Source organism: Pongo abelii, chromosome 14 (assembly GCF_028885655.2).
Source record: "Pongo abelii isolate AG06213 chromosome 14, NHGRI_mPonAbe1-v2.0_pri, whole genome shotgun sequence".
In the NCBI taxonomy this organism is placed as follows: Eukaryota; Metazoa; Chordata; class Mammalia; order Primates; family Hominidae; genus Pongo; species Pongo abelii.
The window spans coordinates 98,256,708-98,276,231 of NC_071999.2; the positions used below are offsets into that span (position 1 = coordinate 98,256,708).

General features: G+C 33.9%; 1 protein-coding gene across 3 annotated transcripts in view; it reads left to right on the plus strand.

Annotated features, from left to right (window-relative positions):
* GPC5 (glypican 5) overlaps nucleotides 1-19,524 on the plus strand; it is a 1,453,242-nt gene that overhangs the window by 746,098 nt on the left and 687,620 nt on the right. For all 3 annotated transcript variants that reach the window (XM_063714990.1, XM_054529150.2, XM_024231053.3), the window contains exon 7: nucleotides 5,174-5,333. In XM_063714990.1, coding sequence (XP_063571060.1) covers nucleotides 5,174-5,333 — 160 coding nt within the window. The remainder of the gene's footprint in view (nucleotides 1-5,173; nucleotides 5,334-19,524) is intronic.

Here is a 19,524-nt window from a genome sequence, read left to right on the forward strand (position 1 = left end):
TCCAGCCTGGGTGACAGAGTGAGATTCCCTCTCAAAAAAAAAAAAAAAGTGTTATATTTAGAATATACTGAATTAATTTCATGGGATGAATAAATGAATCAGTTCATCTTCCAGTCAATAAGTGTAAAAGCAAAGTTTTTCTAGAACATCAGGGTCTTTGATGATTTTTAGAGAAGAGAAAACACTATTCCATTAGATATAGAGGGCATTGAAAGCAGGGTAAGCTTAAATTATTTCCAAGTTCAAATACATAAATCAAAATATATGTATTTAGCATCTACAATGTGGTAAGTACTCTAGTCATGATGGAAGGTGATGGAAAGCAGGTTGAATTCTTATATTTGAGAAACTTATCAGAAAGATATGACATGTTCAAGAAAGTGGATTAAGTGCAAGTAAATGATGCAGAGTTAAAATTATCACAGAAATGTATGCGGGATGGAAAAAGAGGTATTTGAGTTTGAACTTGAAAATTAAGTAGATAAAATAAGACAATGAAAGGGTGTATTCTATGTGAAGGAAAAACAGGAGTTGGAAGTGAGAAGAATATAAAAGAAGCATAAGCAAAATTCTAAAGTCACACAATTTCTGGAAGAACAGATTGATGGTTCTGCAGTAGAAGCTGGGTACTGGGTAGCTGTGTTTAGATACAATTTAAAAGCAAAACAAAATAATACATAATATGGAACCTTGACTGCTGGGCCAAATTTGAACTTTTTTTTTTGGCGTCATTTCTAAAAGCATGTCAGTGGATGTTGAGTGAGGGAAGGGGGGTAATTTTCTTAGGTACATTTAGAAATTGTGAGACGAATCTCATATAGACAAGATTGCCTCCTGCAAAATTTCTCATGAGGGTTTAGTTCTGGGAAATTAAGAAGCGGCCATGGTATGCATTTCTCAAACATTTTTCCACGTTTTATCACTCTGTGACCCATCTTTTTGGATTGATATCTCTCCTCTAGACACATGTCATGTTGGGAACCAGCGGTTTTGACAGTAAAGAATCACAGCAGTAAGGCTGAAAAATGACACGGTGAAAGTACTGATTTTAAGAAAATAATATGGTGGTAGTGGGTAGGAGAGAGTAATGGCCCCTATAATGAGGGAGCTGGGAAGATAAACGGTAATGACACATGAATAGTAGAGATGAGCAGTTTTATTTTCAGACAGAAAGTGGTAGAGTTCATCTCACTTCCAATTGCTGCCTAGAGGTGAACTACAGAGAAAAACAAGGGCTACAGATAAAGACTGGAGTGTAATTTGTATACAGGTCAGAGCTCAATCTATTAGGAGGAATTCCAAGAAAGAGACTAAGAAGTAGGGGATTTATATTATTAATTGAAACACTTCCATGTGGATGTTGGAGGAGGCAAGAGAGAGGAAGTGAGGAGAAAGATAAGCAAACTTTTAAGAAGAAATCAGGATAGTGTAGTTAAAGAAAATTTGAATAAAGATCTTATTGTGAAAAGCCCATTGTTTTTGTTGATTACAAATTTACTGGAAATTTCTGCAAATGAAGTTTTATTACAATATGAGAGTGAAAGTGTACTTTGTGGATGTATGATAATTGAAAAGCGAGAAAATGAAAATAATCAGGCAGAGCCTCCATGCAAAGGAAAGGGAGATATTGACCCTACGAGAGGGCTAGGTTAGTACTGGGGACTGAGAATCACGAATTGGGTGGGGTCCTGGATGTATCTGAATCACGCAATTATATTTCTTGCTCAGAGACTTGGAAATATAGTGAGAGGGATTATTAAGAGGTAAATAAACTGAAAAGGTTTTTCTGATAGCTTGTTTCCAAGGGTACCATCTTCTCAGGAAGGTGGTGTCTTACAGAAATGATGACCTCTCATTCTGAGAAATATGCTAGAGAATCAAAAGCTTTCAAACACAATTGCGAAGAAGTAAATGTGGCCCATTTGAGGGTTAGAGAGTGTATTCATGTATTCATTTTCTCTTCCTGCATAGCAAATTACTACACATGTAGCAGCTCAAGACAACATCCATTTACTGCTCACTATTCTACAGATGAGAAGTCTGGGTGGGCTCACTGCTCAGGGTCTCACAAGGCTGAAGGTAGGTTGTCAGCCTAGCTTGACTCAGTTTGGGAGCTGAGGGGGAGAATCTGCTTCCAAGCTCATCTAGGTTGTTGAGAGAACTCAGTTGTAGGAATGAAGACCTCAATTCCTTGCTGGCTGCAAGGCAGGTCACTCTCAGCTCCAAGAGGCCACTAGTGGTCCAGTTCCTTGCCACAGGACCTTTGATAGGCCCTATCACATCAGCCAAGCTCACACCCTCAAGGGCAGCAGCATGGGCCCCTGCATGCAAGCTCCTCACCCTCACATCTCATGCTTGGAATGTCTCTAACTTCTGGTGACAGTCAGAGGAAACTTTGGGGGACAGGTGGAGGGATAGCATTAGGAGAAATACCTAATGTAAATGACAAGTTGATGGGTGCAGCAAACGAACGTGGTACATGCATAGTTATGTATCAAACCTGCACGTTATGCACATGTACCCTAGAAATTAAAGTATAATTTTTAAAAAAGGGAAAAAAAATCATGTGATTGCATTATTCCAAGCAGATCATCTCCCTTTTGGTAAACTCAAAATCAACTAATTAATGGCATCATTTGCATTGCAAAATTCCTTTTGTCATGTAAGTTAGTAGGCACTACTGACGTCATATTCACAGCCCCAGGGGTTAGAGTGGAAAATCTTGGTGTCCATTTTTCTGTTCTCCTTAGCACGAATAGTTTAAATTAAAATATAGTTTTGTGTAGTTTTAGTTCTTAAAAATTTGAGTTCATGTGCCTCAGATGTTTCCTAGAATATCACTGAAGTGATGGAGGAAAAAAATGGAGAAAACAGAATAAATGTTCTTTAAGTCCTCCATTATATTTAACAATAATTACAAATAAATGAATAATTCTGACAATATATCCAATCACTTTCAACCAAAACCAATTTCTTAAAATAGTAAGCTTTGTTTTAAAAATCAATTATCTTTCTGTTTGTGTTTTTGAGTTCATTTACCTGGCTGGATCCTCATAATATATACATTGTTGGTGGTGTTTATGAGAGTCCATCTGTATTCTGGCCACGATCCCAGTATAATATTGGAATAATTCTTAGGAAAGTAAAGGGAAAATAAAGTTATACGGGAAAATGTTGGAAAAGAATGTCAAGGTCAAAAGAAAGTGGCATATCACCAGAGAGTTTGGTTTTTGTTGTACTTATCTGGTAATACTTTGAAAAATTATAAGTCATATAATTGCGTTCTTAAATCTTTCAATTAATGTATTCTGGATATTTAAACAATATTGTACTAGAATATATAATAGAATAGATAATAATCAAAATGTGTTAATGTTTAATGTGCTGGCATATTAAATATTTGCAAAGTGCTTTGCATATGTTTTTCTCACAATATGAGCAATGGTCCAGGTGTATTATTGTCCCTATTATAGATTTGAGGAAACTGATTTGTTCAGTAACTTACTCAATGCCCCATGTCTTGTGTTTGGTGTATGTCAGAATCCAAGATTCACATCAAAGTATGTTGGACCTCAGAATCCAAGCCCTTTATGATTATACTAAATAGATAACAAATGGGATATTTCACAATAACAAATGATAACTGGTATTACCTTATTTACCATTCATCATTATTTATCATTTATATAATGGTATAAAATAATACCATTTATCCTTTCCTTTTTAGATTTTACTTTTTATGTGGTTTATTTCCTATCTGTGTTTCTTCATTGCTGTATTCTCCTTTCCCTTTACAGGGAAGCATACACATCAGTATATTAAACACAGTAGAAAAGTTTTGTTTAACTTAATATTTGCTGAGTTCACTTGATCTCGAAAGAAGCCTTCTTTTTAATTTAATGCCACCTATTGACATTTTTTTGCAAAATGCTGATAAACAAAAATAAGAATTTAAAAATTACGGTCAAATTGTTTCAGTATTTTTGTTAGAAAACTAATATTTCAGAATTGGTGACCAAAAATTTGTATTGCTTAATTTTAAAAGTTTGTGAATTTCAGAATCCAGTTACTTTATCTAAGTGTTTGTTACATGATAAACATATCTATGTTAGATATCCTGAGGCTGTTTGACTCTCTATTCTTCAGTATAAAATGCTGTCTTTGGGTTGTATGTTTAATTATTGTCTGCTAATTGATAATATTATTTGGAAAGTCACAGAAGTAACAACCCTGTCTTTCATAAAGCGCTGGAAAATTTAAATGACCACTAAGTGGTCAGCAGTTGTACATTTTGTTCATAATATATTAGTACCCTCTAGTGCTCACACTTGGCCATGTGCTCTCCAAATCCACCTTAGAGGGGTAAATGTAACATACTGCATTGGACTATCTTAATCAGGCTTAGTTTTAAGTGAAATATTCTATTTATAGCATCACCTTTCTGAAAAGACATTCAGAAATTTCCAATGTTGTTCAAAAGTATTACTGGAACTCCTGTGCTGTAGGGGAAAATGTCTATTCCATCTGTTTTGCTCATAAAAATAAATACTTGAGAATCAAGAACAGAGAAGTCATTAAATTTCTTAAATGATTTGTAGAAATGGATGTAGGACCTAAGTCTTTTGTCCCAAGGTTCAGTATATGCCATATGCATTGGACTGTGTATTTGATCCAAGAAAGTTTAAATGAAACTATAAATGTATATGTCTAAAATTCTGGACTTCTTTAGACAGAATCATTTTCTGGAAGAGTAGTACTTCTTCAGAAATACGGAGTGTGGGTTCACAAAACAGCACAACATTATCAGCCAATATACTACAAAGGGAGTACTAGAATTTGATTTACCATATTTAAACATTATTTGTTCAGAAGCAAAGGATCCTCTAGACCAACTACCATAAGCAAAGAAGGTGTAATTTCATTTGCTTCCCAAAGCATCATCCAAACCATTGCCACAGAGCTAATACATACAGTGTAGCTCTTTATAGGTGTAAGACTTTGCCCATTATTTATTATTATTTCAGTTGTTTCATTTTTCTTAAAGACTTGACTTGGTGTCTACACCAAAAGAGTGGATCCACATAACAAAATAATTCTAAGTAAGTTTTCTGAATAGAATTCTTAGGTTATTCAAATTTGCTATTAATAAAGGTCTTTCTTTATGTACAATTAGTTGTTACAGGGTAGATCACCCAAACCTGACAAGTGGGAGCTTCTTCAGCTGGGCAGTGGTGGAGGCATGGTTGAACAAGTCAGTGGGGACTGTGATGATGAAGATGGTTGCGGGGGATCAGGAAGCGGAGAAGTCAAGAGGACACTGAAGATCACAGACTGTAAGTGTATGATTCTAACACCACTTTTTTTTAAAAAAAAGATTTTGAAATATGATTAAAGATACTGTTATGGATGTAAAGAAATAATGACAATTCAAAAAACAAGCAAGAGGAATTGGAAATGAAAATGAATCTTTTTTAGGACATATATTCTTGGTGGTTTTGTTTATTTTTAACTGATGACTTCTAATAAAATGATAGTTTTCTATGAAAAAAACTAGTAAACAATCACCAGTTCTGAGAAGGTTTGAAAGAGGAATAACTCTTAAGGCATAATGGATACTAATTGTATATTGATACATAACCTGAAACCAGGATGGGTAAGTACTACTTAATAATCAAATCGTGCAACTAAAAAATTATGTCATTATATAAGAAAATTTTTACTTTATTACACTTCTATCATAGTCAAATTGCATAGAAATTGGTGTTTGGTTATTGATCATGAAAACTACTTGGATTTAATGCTTATGAAATTCCCTTTCCAAAAAAAACCTCACCAAACATTGATTTTGATTGTATGGATTTGAAACCATTTCTGAACTCATCGCTACCACAAAGGATAGAATTTTCAAATAACAACAACAAAAAATTACCAAATGGATTTCCCTTCCTGATTATCACATACAAGATGAGGAATATAGGTTCTCCATACTCCATTGTTATCTTCATGCATTTGTTCATATGGGCAAAACAACGAAGTGACCAACTGAGAAATAAGGTAAACGTTGATGTACCTAGAGTAGCTGGTTTCAACTATTCATTTAATCTTGATTATACCAAAGGCAAGGGTCACCTTCTGGAAAGGTGCAGTCACATGTAGAGGCTGGTCTGATAGCTTCCCTCAAAATCACACACAGCTGCTTTGCACCTATCAGACGTGCCGTTTGGTGGGAGAAGAATTCATTTACTTTATAATTCTCTCATTGTGAATTAAAAGCATGATAAATGCTTCCAAAATCAATTCCTCATTCCTTCTAAGATCTGGTTTTACAAGCCAAATATATTGGTTTAAAAAATGGAAGCCAAAAGAGGTGCAAAATTAAAAAGGCAGTTAACATAATGAAATGTTTTCTCATTAGACACAGTAATACATTTTATTTAACATGGAAAATACATAGATGAGAATTGGTGCACTTGAGCAGCCATTGAACAAAAGGCCGCAAAATTCTTAGTGTGAGTTAAATATATTCTATTCTTACAGAATGCGATAAAGATGTGTTCTTATGAGTATCAATATAGCTTATCAGATTGGTTTCTCTTTTTTTTCTTTCTTTGGTTGTTTAAGTGAAATATAATTAAAGATATTATGGATGTAAGGAAATAAAGACAATGTATTTGGAAATTAGCAAGAGAATTTGGAAATGAAAATGACTGTTTCATTTATTTATTTAGGGCACGTATTCTTAGTGGTTTTATTTATTTTTGACTAGTAACTTTTGATGAAAATTATAGTTTTCTGTGAAAAAAATACTTATGAATTATCACCAGTTCTGAGAATAATAAAGGTTTTATTTTATTATTTTTTAATTTTCTTAGGTTTTGGGAAAAACAGGTAATGTTTGGTTACATGAGTAAGTTCTTTAGTGGTGATTTGTGAGATTTGGGTGCATGCATCATCTGAGCAGTATACATCGTACTCAATTTGTAGTCTTTTTTCTATCACCCTCCTCCCACTCTTTCCCCCCAATCCCCCAAAGTCCATTGTATCATTCTTATGTCTTTGCATCCTCATAGCTTAGGTCCCACTATGAATGAGAAAATACAATGTTTGGTTTTCTGTTCCTGAGTTACTTCACTTGGAATAACAGTCTCCAATTTCATCTAGGTTGCTGTAAATGCCATTAGTTCATTCCCTTTATGGCTGAATAGTATTCCATGATATATATATATATACACACCACAGTTTCTTTATCCACTTATTGATTGATGGGCATTTGTGCTGATTCCATATCTTTTCATGAGAATTATAAAGGTTTGAAAGTGGAATAACTCTTAGGTCATAATGGATATGAATTGTATATTGATAAATAACGTGAAGCCAGGGATGAGTAAGTACTACTAAATCATGAAATTCTGTCATTAAAAAAAATACTGTGTCATTATACAAGAAAGTTTTTACTTTATTACATTTTTATCGTAGTCAAATAGCAAATTATAATTTAATTATATTAGGTAAAAGAAAATGAAAAAGGGTTTTCACTAGAGACAATTTTTTTTTTTTACTAAAAGCTAAAATGTCTTCCACTGTATTTAGGAATTATAACACTTATCCATCAGGGTAATATTTAATAATCTCTCATTTTCATCCTATCTGGAGTATTTATTTGTACTATAATTGCATGGCCATCTAAATATTAGTATTTTAGAACGTAAAGTTATTACAAAGTAAAGCATTATTTTGTGTGTGAGTGCGTGTGCATGTGTGTGTATAAATAATATATTTATAGGAAGTTTTTTACTTCATGAAGTTATTTACAAGCTCAAGAACTTGTTATATATTAGTAGGTCACTCTGTTTATTTCACAAAGGAGGTAGAGGCAGTGAAGCATATTCAACTACTAATAGTTTTCTTCACAAAACTATACTTGACAAGTTGACAAAAATTTTTACTTCAAAACCTTAGTTTCAATTACTGCTGAAATGGACAGACATGGTAAAAGCAGCTACCCATCAGAATCTGGGCGATTTAAGAGAGATGATTTTTCAGCAACTCCAGGCAAGCATTTTCTGAAAGTCCACATCTGCTCTAAGTGGGTTGCCTATTATGTTTCTACGAGTTTATAGCTGTTGCCTTTCAATTTTTAGTAAGTGGTTAGAAAACCACTGCGGGATAGCATGCTGAAGTAAAGAGGGACAAGGAAAGGAGCGAAGCGTAGGTCACATTTCTATTTTTATAAAGCACTCTAGTATTTTGCCCGTTTGGGCCCAGTTTGAATATATTGGTAAAGCAAGTTAAGGCATAGTTTTAGATGGTCTTAATGACTTAAAATATTGTGATCTAAAAAGCTTAACAAGGTGTCATCTGTGTTAAGAACTTGAAATGCACCACTATTTCTTCATTACACTTTTGTTTATTCTTTGGAAAATGTGACATAAATAGCACACAGTTCATTTGTTACTGTAAAAAGTCTGACTAAATTTAGTTGTATATGTGTATATATCTACATATAACTATATATAGTTATGAGTATTAATACTAATATTGTATCTTTGAAATTTCATGATTCTGCCCTATTTATGCAAACGAAAAAAGTTGGTAAATATTTTGCTAATTATTACTTGAACTGATTTTCTGTGTCTGTTTTTGTTCGTGTTGATATCAGATGACAGAGGGGTCTCTATAGTTCAATATGCAAAGTTTTACCACCAAAATATTTGTGTACCTTTTAGGTGTCATTTTGTCTTCATCACCAATGTTATCAAATTATTTAACCATCTTATTGCTTTCTAAATAATTTCTATTTGTAATCCTACCAATACATTATAATTAAATGTTAACTAATGTTTCTTACAGAAAGAAGCCATCTATACTATGTAATTTTCACTCTTAAGTAACTGATTTCAGTAGAATGGCTTAAAAATCCCATTAGGAAAATTTGTCTACATTTTTATTATATGTATTTGGTTCATTTACATAGATACAGATAGTTCACTAGTAACCTGGGGTTGCGGGATTGGAATGGCTTTGAACTTAAAAGTCGCCTCACCTCTTGCCTGACACCTGCCGTTCTTTCACAGTAGCTAACTGATGAAGGTTCTAAACACAACTGGAAAAAATAATTCTCTTCTTTTGGCCACGCCGAACGAATCTAATATTAAAATCTATACTTCTTGAAATATCTGACTATACTTCTTAGGTCTCTAAATCTGGATAGCTTCAAATGTTGAAAAGCACAACTACTAGAAACAACTTGTAGCAAAATTATTCTGCATATAATTTTGAAAATTTGTGGTGGCATTGTTTACAATTCTTATGTGATCTTATGATTTAAATCACAATAATTACTTATAAAAAGTAAATAATACATAATCCATGATCAAATTCATTTTGGCAAGGTGGTGCACAGTGGTAATCGAGGGGAAATGGATCTGATCACAGCTAGAACCAGATACCAGACACTTTTAAAAAGTAAGGTGGTTTTCAATCTTTGGATTTATTTTGCTGGGCTTCTCCTCATCATTCCACATTCTAAATATTTGAGGATTCCAGAATTCAGTTCTCAAACACTTTATCATGTCTGTTGACAACTAGCCCTTTTCCCAGACTCCTTACTGAATCATAATTATGATAATAATAAGGTTCCCTGACTCTGATAGCACTATCCAGTTCATAAAGCATTTCCCAGTGTAATACCTTAGGAGGTAGGAGGTAGGCTTATTGGAACAGAAAGTATCTGACTTAAATATGATTAATTTAGAAATAGTAGGATAATACATTGCAATATTAAATTGCTAGATCTAGAATTTTTGGTTGATCAGAGTAAAATAAATAGAACTATTGTTTATGTTGTGTTTTGGTTTTCTCACTTGGTAACTTTGTATCTGCCTCTAACAAATGTATCCATGTCAGGATACTAAGAATGACCTAGGAAAGAGAATAGTATATTCTATGCACAGAGCAAAATGAAAATTACACTTTATTAGCCACTGAAGAATAGGGAAGCTGATTTATTTAGTAATGCAAGATTGTAGAGTGAGTGAAAGTTCTTGGCTTCCTCATATTTATTTTCACCATAAATCACCTTCACTTCAAAAGTCTCAGGTAGGTGTGGAAGTTAAGGAGACCTTAAAAAGATGTTACTTTCTTTCCAGAACTAGGAAAACTATGTATTTATTCATATTGTAGATACTATTTTATAAAATGTTATATAGTCTTATTGATTTTTTCCGTATCAATATGAATTCAAACACATATGCCTATAAGATTTGGATGCCATTATACTATACGATTATAGTTTAAAATATGTTTACTGATTATGCATATTCTTTCTAAAATTAAAGTTTCACCAAATTTCACCAAATTTAATCAAATAAAATATATTCAGCTTACTTTGTAAACTGTTGAAAAATAACCCATTAATATTTTTTCAAATATAAGAAAAATGTACTGAAAATAACTATTTTTTCAATAAGTCTTATCATTTATCCATTCATACTAAAAATAATCTTTGGAAGGTCCATTAGATTAAAACCTTTGCAACACATTGAAAGTAATCTTGAGTAATGATTGCACACTTGGATCTACACTTTACAAGTACCTAATTCTAAAGGTCAGATAAAACCCTGCATGATAAAACCATAGAAAAATTCACAGATAAACACTTCCAAATCCAGTTTAATGTTCAAAATTGTAAATACTCTGAAATTACCATCTAGGGCAGTTTTGGTAGTACTGATGAAAATTATACTAAAGAGAAATGAAACATATGTCTAAGATAAACATAGTTTAATTAATATGTGATCACTATGAATATTTTTCTGATTATACATTTGCATTTGGGTTTCTAAATGATACTCATCCTGACTGCCTGAGATTTTATTAACAATATTGTATAATGGAATGTAGATACCTAATGAATCATATAAAATCATCTTTCATTCTTTTGAAAAGTTATGTATTAATATATTTAAATAGTAGAATCGAAGCAAAAGGGTTTGTCCTTGAATGCCTAAGTGATTATTTTCATTGCATTGGCTTAGACTGATGTTAAATCACTGAGGTGAAGAGGGATGACTTATTAATTAAGGCTTAGAGGAGCCTCCTAGCTTACATTTCGGATCACTCAGCTGTTCTGTAATATGTCATAACTAAATCTATCCCACGCCAGAGAACATAAAATGAGAAGTTGTCTTTTTTGAACAACACAATGCTAAGTGTAACTGTATGATCAATAGAGGAAGTAAAAAAAATTAAAATTCAAGCAAATATTATCAGGTAAATTTTCTCATGACTTAGCCAAAGTCACATAGCTATCAACAAAACCAGAAACAAACCCATTCTTATCTAGGTCTATTTTTGATGTCATTTTGTTGCGAATAAACAGAGTGGCTATTGAAATGGCGATATTCTGTCTCAGGATTGATAAAGTGCATCTGGTAGAAAGAAATTAGGTATATCTTTGGGTCTTTAATGACTTCAGTACCTCTAACTGTGTGGAAGTAGTCACTTTCTTATTATTGAACAGAAAATTGAGAGCTTACTAAGTAGAAATAATTTTTAAAAAGAGTATTTGAGCTGATCCCAGAGCTTCTCAAACTTTCTCATACATACAAATTACCTGGGACTCTGGTTACAAAGTAGAGTATAATACAGGAAATCTGAGGTGGAGCATTTCTTACCTGCCTACAGATGATGTTATTATTCCTTTGTCCATAGGACCACACTATGAAGAGCAAAAATGTACACTTTACACTTTTTTATTACAGTCTTTGTTTGTATCTCTAAAGTACTCTCTTTTAAAGCATGATGAAATTTTTGAAAACATTGTATATTAGCATTATAAGAAGGCATCATATGATTAAGGACATTTGGAACTGTAACACTTAGGCTGGTAATGGTGGCTGATTCTCTATGAACTTTGGTATCAGTCTCTGATTATTTTTAGCATGAGGTTTACTTCTTAACACCAAAGTAGAACCACTTCCATCTTTTTGCAGGGCCTTATGCCCTCAGGTTATACTTTCTTTAAGGAGACTTCTATTTTGAAATAGTACCCCTGGTATCTCAGCAGAAATGTTTCACGTTTATCAACTCTTCTAGTTGGTGACGAACACAGAAGAAATACTGTGCACAATCCCCTATATCACATTGTATGCCAACAGAGATCAATCAGAGTTTTATGTGAGCTCAGAGAAAGAAAAGAAACTATCTAGATGGGGAGCTCAAAAAATTCTTCATAGAAGGAGACAGAGAAAGGGCAATCTGGAAAAGCAAACCAATATTTGCCTGCAATATTTATGAGAAAGTGGTATTTGAGAGGATGGACTTATAATTTGGTTTCAGCGACTGACAATAGGGAGGAGAAGGTTTCCTGTGAGGAGCAAACATCATGAACAGAGCAAGTGGTGTGTTTACAGAGGAACAGAATTATTTAAATTACTTGAAAAAATATTGGAAAGCTAAAAATGTGAATTAAAAATGTTACAATTGATTTTTTTGAATACACGGTGGAGTTTGTATTTAATTTGCTGGGCAGAGAGGAATGATTAAAGCTCTTCTATGTGGTTATTTTGTTTGTACAGTCATTTTTACCAGCAATATAGTGAACTGCTTCAGATTAAAAAATACACACAATAAAATTAGTGTATCTTGAACAAGTAACTTCTCTCCAACCTTGTACAAGTTCCGTGCCTAGATTTCCTTAAGATCTGAATAAAAGCAGGACTCTCCAAGTGATTTTGTTGTGAAGACTAAGTGGTTTAATCCATAGTCAGCATTCCAAGAGTGTCTACCCAACTCACACCTGTCCATTGAAACAAAAGTATTGGATAAAATACGTAAAAGGTAGTTTTTTAAAAATGCTTCTATAAATTAGCAATAAAGGAATATTTGATAAAATTGGGCTAACACGGTGAAACCCTGGCTCTACGAAAAAAATACAAAAAATTAGCCGGGCGCCATGGCGGGCGACTGTAGCCCCAGCTATTCAGGAGGCTGAGGCAGGAGAATGGTGTGAACCTGGGAGGCGGAGCTTGCAGTGAACCCAGATAGCACCACTGCACTCCAGCCTGGGCAACAGAGTAAGACTCCATCTCAAAAAAAAAAAAAAAAAATTGGGGCAAAGCACAGATAGCGGTAGATACAGTTATACACAGGCATAATTTAAGGAAAATAATACAGTTGTACCTAACCCTCCACCGAGTCCAAGAAATACAACATTTCCATGGCCCTATATGCCCCTCTCTGAACACATTTCACTGAACAGAGAGTTTGTCTATCCTGATCATAACTTTTATAAAAAATAGTTTTAACCAACAATATATGCATGCTTAAATAATACTTGTTTTTTCTGGTTTTTGAATTTTATATCAATCAAATCATACAGTCTATCTTGTCTTGTTTCTCCTTTTGTTAAACAGTATGGTTTTGAGGCTTATCCATGCTGATGGATATAGGTGTACTCATTTCTCTTAATTTCTCTTTTTCTTTCTTTCTTTTTTTTTTTTTTTTTTTTGAGACGGGGTCTCTGTCACCTAGGCTGGAGTGCAGTGGCGCAATCTCAGCTCACTGAAACTTCCGCCTCCCGGGCTCAAGCAATTCTCATGCCTCAGCCTCCAGAGTAGCTGGGATTTACAGGCATGTGCTACCACACTCAGCTAATTTTTGGGTTTTTTGTACTTTTAGTAGAGACAGGGTTTCACCGTGTTGGCTAGGCTGGTTTCGAACTCCTGACCTCAAGTGATCCACCTACCTCAGCCTCCCAAAGTGCTGGGATTACAAGCATGAGCCACCATACCCAGCCCTCATTTCCTTTTACTAAAATATAGTATTCTAATTTATGAATATATAACTCATTTATGTATGTATTTTGTTGATGAATATCGAAGTTGATATCAATCAATGGCATTTGGTACGATATGAACAATGTTGTTCTAAACCATCTGGAAAGTATCTCTTGACATACATGTGCAAGAGGATGCAGGATATCTTAGAAGTAGCAGGGCGGTGCCACAAAAGATTATGTTCAGCTTTACTAGGTATGTGAGCGTGCTTTGCAAAGCAAGTGTACCAATTCATATTCTCACTAGAAATGATGACCGTTTCTACTGCTCCCCATCTTTGTAGACAGTTTTCTTCATGTTCACTGGTTTTTCATATTCATCTGAAGGATAGAAGTAAAACAAGTAATTAACTTCTATGTCCCTGATAATTAATTGGATTTCACTTTTTAAACAAGTATATGACAAATTTTTGCTTCCTTATCTGAAATTTCAGAAGAAAGAAATTTAGCCCTTTCCCCAGTATTACTTTGTTTTTGTATTGTTATAAAGAAGTATCTAAGGCTGAATAATTTATGAAGTAAGGAGGTTCATTTTGGCTCAAGTTTCTGCAGGCTGGGTGAGAAGCCTGGTGCAAACATCCGCTCAGCTCCTGGTGAGGCCTCAGGAAATTTACAAACTGGTGGGAGACAAAGGGAGAGCCAGTGTATCACATGGAGAGAGAGGATGGGAGCAGGTGTCACATTCTTTTAAACAACCAGATCTCATTCATTCAGAGCTAGAATTTACTCATTATCATATGGAGGGCACCAAGCCATTCATGAGGAATCCTTCCCCATGACCCAAACACCTCCCACCAGGCCCCAGCTCCAACACTGGGGATCACATTTCAACATGAGATTCAAACCTCCAAACTATGTCACCCCTTTCTATCAGGTTGTTTTTTCTTTGGCAGATACTATCAATACAAAAGTCAATTTCAGTGATCCATTACCTCTTTTGGTTGTGTGACCTCAGGAAAGGAAGGATAGATTCTTGAATTTTTCTTTATTGAACCAGTTTTCAAGATAATAAATTGATTCCCTCCCTTTCTCAGAAGATGACCAATTCTTTTACATATGTTTAAATGTCATCATGAACCCAGTTTTAAAAACATTTGTAATTCTTATTTTCATTGAAGTTCATACTGTCTCACATTTTGCCAGCTGGTACCTTTTCCATTTGCCTTTGAGTCCTTTGAGATGACCCTTAAAATACGTACCAGTTTCTTTGCCATCTGGTATAATTAGATGTACTAACCTCAGCTTATTCATTGTCACAAACCTGGAATGAGCCATTCTTACAAGAGACCTTATTTGTTTTACTGGGAAATGTCATTTCATGACTGCAATCTGAGCACTAATGATGGCTCTTAGAAATATAGGTGATAATTAAAATATTTCATAATTACTCACTTTATTCCACATTATACCACATTATCTGAATAATAATACTAAAACTGCCCCTACCCATTATGATTACCAAAATTAGCTAAACATTTTTATATATATTGTCTATTTTCTCTCCCCATTCTATGGTTATGCTAGAGATAGAGACAGAGATAGTGTCAGGTCACATATCATATCTGCCACTTAGCTCTTATTTATTGTAACTATATAATGTTTACTATTCGCTTTTATATCAATATCTTTCTAGTATATTCCTTATAAAGGACTCATGAGAACAATATTTTACAAGTTCTTTTATGGTGATGAGACTTTGTGTCCTTTAGTCTTAAAAATTAATTTTGTTCGATACAAAAATGGCTCACATGTTCTTTCCTTCCATTTTTTTCAATAAGCTCTGCATTTTCTGGTAGAATGCATTAGTGGCAAAAATTATAGTGATAATCTATTTTTTCTTTCCATTATTAGCCACTTACTTTTCTCCCCTCAGTGCCCAATGATTTGTTTTCTTTTTCTTTAAAGTACAGTAATTTCACTAGAAAATATTTTGTGTTGGTAGCTCTGAGTTGGTATTCTCAGTTGCATAGTATACTTTTTCAATATATAATTTTAAATATTTTTCTAGGAGGCTTTTATTGAATTATGGTTTTAATAATTTGTTGTCTTTTAACTTTCTTCCTCAGGAGCACCTATTATTCGTTTGTTGAATTTTCTTCAGCGTTTTCCTAAACCTTTTTGATCTTTGCTCAAATTCTTTTGGACTGGAAAAATTCACCTCTTTACCTTCTGTTTCTCTTAAGATATTATTAGTGGTGCTTTTTTGCTTTTGCATTTCTGCATGTTGTATTTATTTTTGAAGGAATTTGCATTCTTCTATTTTTTTGAGATCTCTGACTTCTTTCCTGAAATTTTCTAATTCTAGTTTGTTATGTCTTTGTGTCTTGTATCCCATGCTTACTGCCTTTTAGCTCGCTTTGAAGTGCTATATCTCATTTTAGTCTGTTTTTGAACATCTTGATTGTGTGCTTACTATGTTTGCAGAGATCGTAACAGAATATGCAACATTTATGGTGATAATTTTTTGTGAGATTTGATCTCAAAACATTTGTTGCTTATTTTTATGTTAATATAAATTCCCTTCATTTTTAGAATAAAGCTTTGTTCAATAGCTTTTCTAAATCTACTGAGTTTCCTGTTCTGTTCTCATCGTGTAGTGTTAAAAAATATGGTGGCTTGTTTTCTAAAATTTCTGGTCTTTTTCTCTCCCCAGTGATTATTCATATCTTCTCTTTCTTAACTTTCTGTTATTCTTGTCTCACTATTTTTTTTCCACTTTCAGCAGTTACTCTTGTATGTGGAATCCCCTCATCCTGAATGGTAAGAAAACTTGCCAGATTTTTAGCTTCAAGAGTTCAGCAGGTTTCAGAGACTCTATTTCCTTTAGCCTTATAACAAAGCCCTTGCATCCACCCATTATTAGTGTGGGCATAAATGTTCACAGTTCTCTGCTGTTTTCAAATTGATTTTCGATAAATCCTTGTGGGTTCTGTTGTTTTCATGGCTGTAATTTGCTGCATTGCTTCCCTCTGTTTCTTATGCATACATGCTGATAGTGTGTAGATTGGCCATTGGTGGTGTGCTCTCTCTCATTTCTGCTTTGAGGTTAATGAGGATGACATTTTCACTGAGTTTTGTTTTATTTAATTGGCAAAAACCATAATTACTTTTGCACCAGTCTAATAAATGGTATCCTTGTGATTTTAATTTTGCTATCAAGTTAGTCTTTTCATTTTATGTAAGGATTTCTGAATGTCCCAAAGCTATGCTGCAACCACCACTGCTATCTTACCTGAATTTCCCAATCATGTTCATTTTATAAGTAAATAAAATGTAGCGCAATAGATGACACCTTGATGCTCTTCCTTTTTTATCCTGTCCCCCGATTTACATATATATGTGTGTATATATATATTGTAATTATATAAAATTAATATTTTTAATAACATTAAACAGCAGTGTTTTTAAAATTTATATGCCTCCAATTTGTCTTTCTGCTGATAGACTTTATTATAATTGACATATGAATATACCACAATGTATTATCTATTATTTCCAATTTTAATGAACAGTGCTACAAGCAAGCCTCTCTGTGCATGAGTATGTATTGCATTAGGTTGCAAAACTAATCTTCAAAGTGATTATATTAACTCAAACTTGCACTGGCACTCCAAGTAGACTATTTTTGGATTTGTACCATAATTTCATATCTTCAGAATTTTTGATTTTGCTGAATTTATAAAATATAAATGGTAAATATATGTATATGAAAGAAATTGCAACAAATGGAATGAAATAGGCAAGGAAGATATTCATTATTCAAGATGATTGCAATAGGGGAAAGAGAGAGAACTCTCCACTGAACCAAACTATGAGGTATTTTTATGCACCTGGGAGAGCTAGTGAAAAAGCATTGGGCCGGGCTTAGGAGTGAGCTTGGTCAATGTAATTAAGTCATATGTGTTTGCTAATTGATATTTATGAAAGTTAGGCTGCTTCCCTGACATAGAAACTGGGAGATAGGGGTTCTGTCTTGATGACATCTTATAAAGATGGCTCCTTGAAAAAGAGAATCCTGGCTTCTAAAACAGGCAAGAAACTGGAAGATTTACATCTCAAATGGGAAGAGAAAGAATTTACAATTACAAATGTTCTAAAGTTAAGTGCACTAAGAAAAAGAAGTTAGGGGCTTATGTTATGAAGAAACATGTTTAAAATTTAGTCAACATAAAGGAAACGAAAAAACTGATTCTAGTGAGGTTTATCATTACTTTTTGTTTAATGACCATTTTGTTTCCTCTTTTGTGAATTTATTCCCCTCTCCTTTTCATATTTTATCGCTTGGTTGAGTTAAAGTATCTCACTATATACCTAACTAGTATTTTCTCAGCATATGAGTTGTGAGAAATCTCACTGTTTCTGGTGTGACTTTTAAAGAGGTGTCCCACCTACATACTCATAAATTACAGTCTAGAAAGGGAAATAGGTATATCAGTTAATACATTAAAATGAACTGTAAAAAATACATAAAATTGAGAAATATGAGGAATAAAGAATACATAAATAGTAGAGAATGATCCATTATATGGAGATTTTCTTAAGAATATCATCTTAGAAGTTATAGCTGAGCTGGGTTTTAATAGAGGACCAAAGATAATCAGATGGAGAGTGGACTAAAATTCATGACAGACAAAGCATTTACCAAAGTACAGATGTTTCAAGTATCAGTGTTTTCAGGGATGTTCAATGTCTGCAACTCTTCCTGGAGCACCACTTTTGAAGAAGGAATGATAGACGAGGCTGAAAAAGCAGTCGGTGGCCTCTACAATGCAGAAGCCTATATAATTGTCCTATAGAGCCGTTTAGACTTATTCTGAAAAGAATGGATTTATTCAACTGCAGAATCTACAAAGGAAAATTCATACATTCAAAACACAATGCCCAAATAATACAAGAAGTTCCAGTGATGTTTAGATAACAGCTGTAGGTCTTCATTCAATAAGTCTAAAAATAAACCTGTCAACTTTCCTCTCAACTCTTTTCAGTTGTTCCTTTTTTTTTTTTTTTTTTTTTTTTTTTTTGACAACACTGTGACTCACCATCCTCCAAGACAGAAACTCAGGAGTCATCTTGTGTTCCTCCTCTCCCTTCACTCCCCGCATTTAATAAGACCCATTGCCTTTACTTCTAAATTTCTTTTCTTTTACATCCCCACTACTACTATCTTAGTTTAATTCCTCAACATCTCTTGCCCAAATCGGTCTTATAATATCACATTGGTCTCTCTGCTTCTGGATTGCCCATCTCTACACGCTTGGTGAAATACTATTTTAAAACTGATTGTTTTTTACTGAGATGAAACTCCAGCCATCATGTAATCATTTTAGGCGGAGAGGTCCTCTAAGGAGAGGAGAGGAGGCTGGTTTGGTATCAAAACTTATGAGCTGTTGAACAATAGCTTTTAGTTATTTGCCATTTCAGACAGCCAATTTCAATTATTCTGAAGGCACCCAGATGCATTTGACTAAACTAAACTCTTTTATTTTCTCCCATATCTCAGTGAAATGAGTGTGGTGCTCACATGTTCTATGATTCTGAAGGCAAATACTTCAAAACCCAGAAGACTGCTATAGCTACTGTGCTGGCGATTTGCCTATTTTGTCACAGATCTGAGCCTCCTCTTCTGTAAATTGGGCTTACGTAAACTACATTTCCCAACCTCTCTACCAAATCCCTCAACTGCACGA